This window comes from Gadus morhua, chromosome 1 (genome assembly GCF_902167405.1).
Source record: "Gadus morhua chromosome 1, gadMor3.0, whole genome shotgun sequence".
NCBI classification, from domain to species: domain Eukaryota; kingdom Metazoa; phylum Chordata; class Actinopteri; order Gadiformes; family Gadidae; genus Gadus; species Gadus morhua.
This window is the reverse complement of record NC_044048.1, coordinates 25,132,209-25,142,210: the sequence shown is the minus strand read 5'-3', so window position 1 is coordinate 25,142,210 and position 10,002 is coordinate 25,132,209. Positions and strand designations below refer to the sequence as shown.

The following is a 10,002-nucleotide window of genomic DNA, read 5'->3' as shown; positions in this document are numbered from 1 at the left end:
TAAATGAGAACTTGTTCGCCATTCATAGACATTCCACTTGCTTGCGATCCCTAGTTTTTATTCATGAGCTCCATCGGCGTGATCTCATCACGACTTGCAAATTTGAAGACAAGGAGTCCACACACTGTCCTCATTGGTAATCCTGCTTTTAGTCTAAGCCTCGGGATTGAGATCTAAAACGATTAAAAACTTCGAGATTCGAAGAGCGATCATTTACCACAAAAAAATAGTTTCGATTCACACACTTTAAAGGACCTCTTATCTAGTCGAGCGTATGTTATATTATGTTTTGGTTAGGAGCGTCGACCGTTTCCACTGGCAACAGGACTCCTGCTCTGGACCAGACCCTCAACTCTGACAACTCTGGATGCGGGGCTTCCCACTTTTTGGAAAAAGTTTAATCGAATAAATAGCGATTTGACTAGTTAGGGACTACAAGTTACGCAACCGCGAACAATTATCTATGGAATCAAGTGTGCTTATTGTGAATGTGGCGGTGTTGTGGTCGCGGTTGCTGTGTAGCGGGGCTATTGAGTTACACTGATGGGGCTACGGTTTTGAGTTGCTGTTATGTCGCGTATGGCATTCACTATCCGATGTTGGGCTGCTGTAACCAGCAAGAACCGTGTTAAACATCATTTGATGTGAGGTATGAGCGCAATTAGATGATGGTCGATGTATGCTTTAAGTGCATGAATCGCACCGCCAAGACGCACACCCGAAACAAGCAGGTGAGCAAATTCCACTGTAGAAGTATTGCATGCAAGTTATGGACATGATGTTATCTCCTGTTTAAGCAATTTGTTGTATTGGGCCTGATTTTCAATTCTACATATGTTTTGTAACCGTATGCTTAGGTGATTTAATATTACTTACTTGCTTATTTATTTTTCTTCTTGTGTTAGTTTGCTCAGTGCTCAGTCCCGATAGATTGTATAAACTAAGATGGGAACCACTTTATTTATTGTTGGGCTTGGCTTATGCATGTTTTAGTGTCTTTCCATCAACGGACACTCACTTTAACGTAATCTTTTTTTTTTTGAAGTGGTCAACGACAATGGATCCCCGATGGTAGCCTCACTCTAAAGATTTGGAGAGGGAGAGAAAAAAAAAGAGAGAGAGAGACATTGACCACGTGAGGGGGCTCACTGCTCCATCATGGCCGCGGTGGTTCCTCCTAGAAACGGGGTGTCTGCGCTGTGCAGGGACGGGGACCAGCTCCTCGGGTCGGGCCGTGTGGCCGAGGCCACCATCCGCTACACCTCCGCCTTCAAGACCCACGCCTCCTCCACCGTGGCCCACATGCGGACCCTGGAGAAACCGGGCTTGGCGGCGGTGGTCTCCACCCTGGAGGGCTGGCTGGACGGCCGGGGAGACCCCCCTCCCGACGGGAGCGGGTCCCCGGCCGGTAAGGGTCTGGCGGCCGTGTTCCTGTCCACGCTCAGCCCCAACAACCTGTCCGCCACCATCTTCAAGATGGAGTCCCTCCTCCAGAGCGGGGGTCACGGCTGCGACGAGATCTACGCCCGCTGCACCGCCCTGCTCGCGGGCCGGCGGAGCCCCCGTCCGGAGGGCAGTGCCCGGGCGCTGCTGGGGCTGACCCGCGCCCTGGCCTCCCTCTGCTCTGACCCGCAGGACGCCCGCTGGCTCCGCCTCTACCTCCAGGCCCACGGGGAGGACCCGTCAGAGGCGGTGGCGCTGGTCAGGCGGCGCCAGGCCCACCACCTCCCCAGGATCGTGGAGGCCTTCGGCGGCGTTCTCTCACGGCGGTACGCGTCCTCCGTCGGGCCTGACGGAGACGGGTCTACGCCGGGGGCCGTCGAGGACCACGACGGTGACCTGGACGCAGCCGACCTGTCCAAGTTCCTCCACTTCCTGCTGGCGGTTACCCCCGGCGACAGAGGGGTGCTGGAGCAGCAGGCCTCCCATCTGTTGTTCACGGGTCTGTACACCGAGAGCGCCGAGGCGTACTCCGCCCTCTTGGACGGCGCGCCCGCGGAGCCAAAGGATGCGGGTTCGAACCCCGAGGGGAGCGAGCCGGGACCCGACGCCGAGACGCAGGCCAGGCTCTTCACGGGTCGGGCGGCGGCCCGCTTCTCGGCGGGGGGCCGGGCGGCGGAGGCGTGCGGCGACCTGGGCGCGGCCTTCGAGCTCCACCCGGCCTCCGCCCGCCGACACTTCCGCAAGTCCTTCGCCGGGGGGGGCGGCGCCGGCCTGGCCGCCCGCCAGCACCTCCGCCAGCAGGCGGACCGGGGGCTGCTGGCCTACCGGGAGAGGGTCCTGCTCCGGGCGGACCTGCGCTCTGACGAGGGGGCTGACCTGCTGGACCCCGCCGTCACCCACCTCCGGACCCTGTGCCGGCTGGAGCCCGGCGGCGGCGAGCGGGAGCTGCGCGTGCGCCTGGCCGAGTGCCTCCTGCTCCGGGGGGAGCACCGGGAGGCGCTGTCCATCTGCAGCCAGCTGGCGGCCCCGGCCCCCGGCGCCCCCCACAGCTACCACAACACGGTGCGCGTGCTGCGCGGCTACGCCAGGGTGCTGGCGGACGACCACCAGGGGGCGGCGGAGGACTTCCAGGCGGTGATCGAGCACGGCGCCCCGCACCCGTGCAGCTGCGTGCGGGCGCTGTGCGGCCGGGGGCTGCTGCGCATGGGGGCGGGCCGGCGATACCTGGCGGCGCTGGACTACGTGACGGCCAGCCGGCTGCAGCCCCAGGAGGCGGGGCTGACGCTGCGCTGCCTGGTGCCCTGGAACAGCCGGGGGCTGCTGCTGGCGCTGCTGCTGGAGCAGGGGAGGGTGATGCTGGAGGGCCGGGGGGGCGGCGGGGGGCCCCGGGGGGGCGGGGGCAGCGTGCCCCGGGGGGAGAGCCTGCAGCCCGGCAAGCTCCTGAAGGAGGGGGAGCCCCCACCACTCATACGGGCCCCCACCAAGAGAGACGAGCACAGAGAAGGGTAGCCACGGGTTCTTAATGTAGGAGATTAAACAATGATAATGGCGGGGCTTTCCAGGCAAACAAAAAACAAATTAATATTTAATCAATTTTGATCTTACGGAAGGTGCAGTTGGCCTCATAAAAAAAGTGTTTATTGAGTGTTGATTGGATATGTTTGATCTATGAACCAAGCGTTATATTGTTCTGTTCATGTTAGAATACATTGTGCACTGTTTGTGGTTCATATCTGGTCGTATCAGTCTGACTGGGGCCAGGTGAGGCTGCAGCCATCAACCAAACACATTCCACCTATATGTATTATTTATTTTTGATTAGGGGTATTAAAACCCATAATCATGGTTGAATTAAAATCCCTTCAGGTGTTAAAGGTGACATGTTATACCACCAGGTGTGAGTGTGATTAGCCATTACAAGACGTTTTGGAAATCTGCCTCTTCTGACATCACTAGTGGGCGTGTCTGATCCATCCATAGACTGATCCATCCAGCGCACAATCTAGGGCGGACACGCCCACTTGTGATGTCAGAAGAGGACGATTTTCAAAACGGCTTGTAACGGCTAATCCCACTCACACCTGGGGATACAATAGGTCGCCTTTAATGAAGTGTGAATCTCTCTTCTCCACCCGTCCTCCACCCGTCCTCCACCCGTCCCCCACCCGTCCCCCACCCGTCCTCCACCCGTCCCCTACCCGTCCCCCTCGCCGCCCACCCCCAGCACCCCGGGCGGCGTCCACTGTCTGGCTGTGCTGCTGATGGAGCTGCAGCCCGGGGCGGACGGGCCCCAGATCCTGGCGGCGGACGCCCTGTACCAGCTGGGCCGCGCGGAGGAGGCCCACCGGCTGCTGCTGGCCCTGGGGACGGCGGCGGGCCCCAGGGGCCCGGTCCTGGCCCGCCTGGCCCTGCTGCAGCTGAACAGGGGCTTCATGTACGACGCCAACCAGGTCCGTAGTACGCCGCGTGAAGGGGTCTGAAACGTTAAAGGTGACATTAGCCGATATGAGCCGTTTTGAAGTCGTCCTCTTCTGACATCACAAGTGGGCGTGTCTGCCCTAGATGTGCGCTGGATAGATCAGTCTACCAGCCTAACCGGTGGACTGTAGCAAACGTTGCTCATCTATCCGGCATACATCTAGGTGGACACGCCCACGTGTGATGTCAGAAGAGGCAGATTTTCAAAATCGTCTTGTAGCGGCTAATCACACTGTAATATGTCACCTTTAAACTGTGCGCCAGAAGCTGAACCTAACTAGTGCAGGTTAGATAATGTCGTTCTGTGTTTGGACCTGCTATCTGTTTTCCGGGCTCCTCTCTTGCGCCTCTCACTCTTGGTTTTGTAACCCTGAATCGGTATTCGATATTTGATGGATACGGTGTTTGACTCCTGAGCCTAAAGGTTCGAGCATCGTGTTTGTGTTGAATCCTTTAACATCGGAGCTTATAGTGCATCATGTGGAAATCTCTAAAACTTAAAGTCGTCTTTAAGTCGAGGAGTGAAGGGAAAATAACGTGAAGTGGCGGTGTAGGCCTCTATCCACCCTCCCACTGATCTCCCATCAACACCATTGGTGTTTGTTCTTCGGCCTCATGATGAAGGGCCATTGATTCATTCACAGTAGGTTAAGTCAGGAAAATATCCAGTAAGGCTGACGCTCTGGATCCATGGTCTCTCTCTGCCAGCTGCTGAAGAAGCTGATCCAGTGTGGGGACACCAGCTGCCTGCGGCCCCTGCTGGCGCTGGCACGCCCCAAAGACAAGGAGCTGCTGCAGGCCCACTGCCACACCGCCTCCCAGCGCGTCTTGGTGGGGACCACTACCTCCACCGCCACCAATACATCCACCTCCACCTCCACCAACCCTAACCCCGACACCAACACCAACCCCAACACCGTGAAGGAGGAGGGGGTTCTCCGTGAGGCCGTCGCCTATCTCTCCATCGCCATCATGGCCTCCGGTGAGATTCAGTTTTATAGCCTGCACAGACACAAACACACACACACAGTCACACACACACGTCTATTACATTATTATTTACATTAATAATGCCTTTGTTGTTGTCTATCGCATTGGCAACGACACAGAGCGGACTGTTCATGTGTGACAACAAGCCATGTGAGCAGCGTTTTATTATATTGTTGTATACCCTAAAAGGATTATCATTCAGGTTTGTATTGATTCAAATGATCCACACTTAACGTTCCACCCTCAAATGAAGGTTTTGGATCAATGCAATGAATGAATGAAAACAGCCCTTAAGAAAATAGCAGTGTTTTCAGGGAATCCCGACAACAACACACACACACACACACACACACACACACACACACACACACACACACACACACACACACACACACACACACACACACACACACACGCGCACACTTTCTCTCACTCCCCCAATCACTCACTCACTCGCAAGGTTCACCGAAGCGATCATATAGTAGAAGCCCCTTCAGTGAAGGTGGGGCTCTATCGACCCCAGGTTGATTGACGGCCCCCTTAGCATGGCTGACCCTTCTGAATGAGCCTCGGGTATCTGAATGATGGATGCAGGGGGGGCGGCGGCCGACTCTCTGCTGGAGAGAGCCCGCTGTTACGCTCTGCTGGGCCAGCGAAAGACGGCCATCTACGACTTCAGCGCCATCCTCAAGGAGCGCCCGGACCACGTGCACGCCCTCTGTGGGCGGGGCTTCACCTACCTGACCCTGGACCAGCAAAAGGTATTTTGTGTTTTTTTTTTAGGTGTGGTGGAGACAACCCCTGGTTAGGACTGCTCCATTATGGAAAAAAAATCATAATCAAACATTTAAGGAATAAAATAGATATACTTAAAAAATATATTTATATTGTTTCAACTCGATTATATTAGTTTGGAGATCGTTTGACCCCAAAAAAAAATCAAAATCATAACCTACCCCTGGGGATTACAGTACGTGTGTGATGCACAAAGAGTAACTGATCTGGGGTTATGGCGGTAATTAGAATTATTGCCATGGTGTTATGTCATGTAACCCCCCGGTTCACCTAGATTATCTGAACGTCATTCGATGTACTCTGTCATGTCAACACTGTAATCCTGTTATGCTTGGTGTGTTCGTTCGGCACCCAAGTGAAAGAGATTCACGTCACATCCGGTTCGATCCGGAGACAGGGGATACGTCAGATACATGAACGAGGGTGTGTTCGGTGTTTACCACACATTAGGGACCCACAATGGCTAACAGTCCGAGGCTCGGTTGGACCACAGAGGAGACGTCTTTAATGCTAGGTTAAACCAGCCAAACTTTGAAGTACCTCGATTGTCGAAATGTTAACGTGAGTGGCCTTGTGATCGCGGAACACCGGCATGTAAATGTATAACCCAGAGTACGACCATATTAGGAATACCTGGTAAAGGTATGCATGTATAAACACACTGATTGGTTCTGTTAAAACCTGACAAGTAGCTCATTTTTCACCCAGGAGTGCACTGAAGACATCTTGTCAGCCCTCCGGCTCAACATCGACACCGTCACCAAAGACATCCTGTCGCTGAAGGACAAGGCCCGGACACTGGTCTGTGATTGGTTGGAGCAGTACTGCCGGACCAATCAGCTGCAGAGCTTGGTCGCCAAGGCGGTGCCCTGCCAGGAGGATCAGCTGAGGGAGGCCTTCTTGATCAGCGGAGCTCTGCTGAGGGTGGACTGCAGGAACCCCAGGTGGCACCTCCTCTACGTTGATGCACTCCTAGCCAAAGGTAAGTGGAGCTCTCGGCCTCCATGTTGCCGCTGTTCTCCCATGGAATGGAGCGCTGAAGGCCCCCATAGTGTTGTCCCGCTATGCCCTGTCCTATGCCCTATCCTGGGCATAGCGGGCTGCATAGACTCTCAACCTAGAACCTAGAAGTTCAAAGTTTCATTTGATGATGAAAGCAGCAAAATATGAACGAACAATCACGACGAATTGAAACAAACGCGTCTCTGCTTCTTGAACAAAATTATATACGTCCTTGTCACTGCATCAACCTAGCATCCAGCACTTTGCTGAAAGATCCTCATGGGGTCAAACCTTAATGGGTGTTCAGTCTACCCTAGAGTATCGCACCCTAGTGGTATTGGTGGGATTATCTTGGTCGGAATCTTTTAATTTTGAGATTGAAAGAAACTGTGTCAAAGGTCTTGCTTTGGCTGAGCAATAACAGCATGCTTGAAGAGGAAGCAATCACTAAAAGTAATCTGGAGGGAGAGCAGACTCTCTGGAGACACACAGACAATTGCAGTTTTACTGACCATCATGTATTGGTTCCAGGTGAGGTAAACAGGGGAAAGGAAATCTCAAGATGAACTCATCTGAAATGTATCATCTTTATCCATACCGTAAAGTCAATTTTACTTGACAGTATGGATTTAGAAAAATGTGGTTTTCCCAACACAGAATATTAACCAGTGTGGTTAATCAATTTTGTATAAACACAGATGTGATTGGTACTTAATAAGGTGGAGGTCATCTCTTGTTCCTGAAAGTATATACAGTAAGGCAGAATCGCCACTAGGGGGCTCTCTTGGTACTTCGTTCTACCCTGGATAACGACGTTTGGGGTTATAATAAATAAAACTACGTTATAGTCATAAGTCTGCCGTGTGCGCTTCCAGTTGTCTGCTTAAACAGTTAGAAATTGTATTAGTGTTTAATACATGACAGAGAACAAGTTGGATTTTAAATGACCATACAATAAGTCAGCGTTCAAATCCAGCGTGGTCACCGATGGCCCCGTGGCTTCCTGTCCCCGGCTGCAGGTGAGGTGAAGGCGGCGGGAGCTCACCTGAGCCAGGTGTTTGGCCAGGAGCCGCGGGAGGCCGTGGCCCAGGCCCGGCTGGGCGTGGTGGAGGCGTGGCAGCAGGACTACCAGGGCGCGGCCCAGAGGCTCAGCACACTGGCCGAGAAAGACCCCTCCATCCTGGGCTTCCTGCTCAGCCTGCTCCCCCTCAGCCACAGGAGACGCGTGACGCAGGTGAGCGGTTGGTGGTTACCTGTGCTCCCTTTCCACTCTGCCAACGTCAAAAAAATATATTTTTGATTATTTTTATTTTTTTTACATAACCTGTAAACGTCAAAAATTGTATGTTAAAAAATATATATTATTTGTTTTGGATGGTGTACTAAAGATAGTTGTTTTCATGGTTAAATATTGACGGCACATTTAATGAAAGTTTAGTTAAAGGTTTGCTATTTGCTATGGTATATATTAAATTAGCAGGCATTTTTAATTCAGCTCATTAGAGTACCGGTCGGGGTGAAGGTAATTTTTTTTGTCAACGATGCTAACCGGTGGTATACATGTTCTGGATATCGGGGATCGAACCCAGAACCCTTTCTGCTTGGTGCCCCATCACCCTCGCTGCTAAACCATCCTGCCCATGTTCAAACGTGTATCCCTGGTTGGGACGTCTGTCCACCCAGCAGTGACCTCCCGTTAACCCCCCCAGGCTGCTGCTCAGGAGGCCGGCCGTCTGTCCTCCGCTGGCAGCTGGTCCAGCACCCTCCCCCTGCTGACCGTGGCGGTCCAGGCCGCTGCCGCCGCCAGCCCCCGGAGACTCCAGTACCTGCGGCAGCGGGCCGCCTGCCTGGCCCGGCTGGGCCTCCATGAGCGCGCCGTGGCCGACCTGGACGGCGTGATCCGTAGCCACGCCGACGGCTCCGGAGCCCCGAAGGCGGCGGCGGCGGTGGCGGAGGAGGGGGAGGGGGAGGGGGAGGAGGAGAGGGGCGCCCGGGCGGAGGACCTCTGCAGGCGGGGCCGCAGCCTCCTGCTGAGCCGCAGAGAGGGCCCCGCGCTGGACGACTTCTCCCGGGCGCTGGCGCTCCACCGGGCCCGGGCGGTGCGGTGCGCCGAGGCCGGCGTGGGCCGGGGCCCGCTGGGGGAGTGCTTCCTGCGGGGGGCGCTGCGGCGCTACGGGGAGCAGCGGCTCGGCGAGGCCTGGAGGCTGGTGGAGGACGGGCTGGTCCTGGACGGGGACAACGCGGGGCTGCGGCGCCTCAGGGCCAGGGTGAAGCGGGAGGCGGGCGGCCCCTGTAACGTCAGCTAGTGGCGGGAGGAGGGGGGGCCCTGTAGCGTCAGCTAGTGGCGGGAGGCGTGCGGCCCCTGTAACGTCAGCTAGTGGCGGGAGGCGGGCGGCCCCTGTAACGTCAGCTAGTGGCGGGGGGGAGGGGGGCCCTGTAGTGTCAGCTAGTGGCGGGGGGGAGGGGGGCCCTGTAACGTCAGCTAGTGGCGGGGGGGAGGGGGGCCCTGTAACGTCAGCTAGTGGCGGGGGGAGGGGGGCCCTGTAACGTCAGCTAGTGGCGGGGGGGAGGGGGGCCCTGTAGCGTCAGCTAGTGGCGGGGGGGAGGGGGGCCCTGTAGCGTCAGCTAGTGGCGGGGGGGAGTGGGGCCCTGTAACGTCAGCTAGTGGCGGGGGGGAGTGGGGCCCTGTAACGTCAGCTAGTGGCGGGGGGGAGTGGGGCAAGCAGCGACGCAGGATGAGCCAGGTTCAGAGTTCTGGGTCAGGGTCTCCCCTGTGGGGCGAGGCCTGTTCTGCGTTGACGTATATCTCCCCCTCTGCAGTTCGGTGGGGTGTCAGTGCCTGATTCTAGAGATGTCATGTTGGTGGGTTTCTATAGAACAGCGAAAAACCATTGAGACTTTTGGGAGTACAAAGTTCGAGGTGTTATGCTGCGTTCGGTTCTGGTCGGAGGTGGGAAGTCGGAACGGGGAATCGCGTCGACCCCGGCCTCCGTGCGTTCAAGCTACGAACGAACGGAGCAACTCGAAAAAACATGGACGCTCACGCTAAACTTTGTTGCGTTGAGGAAGTAATAACAACACAAACAATTTATTTATTGTATGTATTGTTTAACCAACTATTGTATTGGTATTCTGATTGTTCTGAAAGCATACTAAGAAATCAAATGTCATAAATGTTTTTTTTATATTATATATATATAATATTTTCCCACCGCTTTCGATGTGGATGGCCATTTTGAAATTACATCAAATTGTATTGTGGCTTGAACTGGGAGCTGTGGAATCTTACCCAGG

General features: G+C 55.1%; 1 protein-coding gene across 1 annotated transcript; it reads left to right on the top strand.

Annotated features, from left to right (window-relative positions):
* Nucleotides 1-33: 33 nt before the first annotated feature.
* ttc34 (tetratricopeptide repeat domain 34) lies at nt 34-9,107 on the top strand. The gene is made up of 8 exons (XM_030375148.1): nt 34-731; nt 1,046-2,948; nt 3,668-3,893; nt 4,630-4,903; nt 5,506-5,672; nt 6,415-6,688; nt 7,728-7,942; nt 8,418-9,107. Exons 2-8 carry the CDS (start codon nt 1,159-1,161, stop codon nt 9,012-9,014), a joined length of 3,543 nt encoding a protein of 1,180 aa, XP_030231008.1. The 5' UTR covers nt 34-731; nt 1,046-1,158; the 3' UTR covers nt 9,015-9,107.
* Nucleotides 9,108-10,002: the final 895 nt, after the last annotated feature.

Excerpts from the sequence above, each read along its gene's own strand:
- ttc34 (XM_030375148.1), top strand. The coding sequence starts at position 1,159 with ATGGCCGCGGTGGTTCCTCCTAGAAACGGGGTGTCTGCGCTGTGCAGG. Across the intron at positions 2,949-3,667 it reads AGAGACGAGCACAGAGAAGG|CACCCCGGGCGGCGTCCACT; the intron begins GTAGCCACGGGT and ends GCCCACCCCCAG. Across the intron at positions 6,689-7,727 it reads TGATGCACTCCTAGCCAAAG|GTGAGGTGAAGGCGGCGGGA; the intron begins GTAAGTGGAGCT and ends CCCCGGCTGCAG.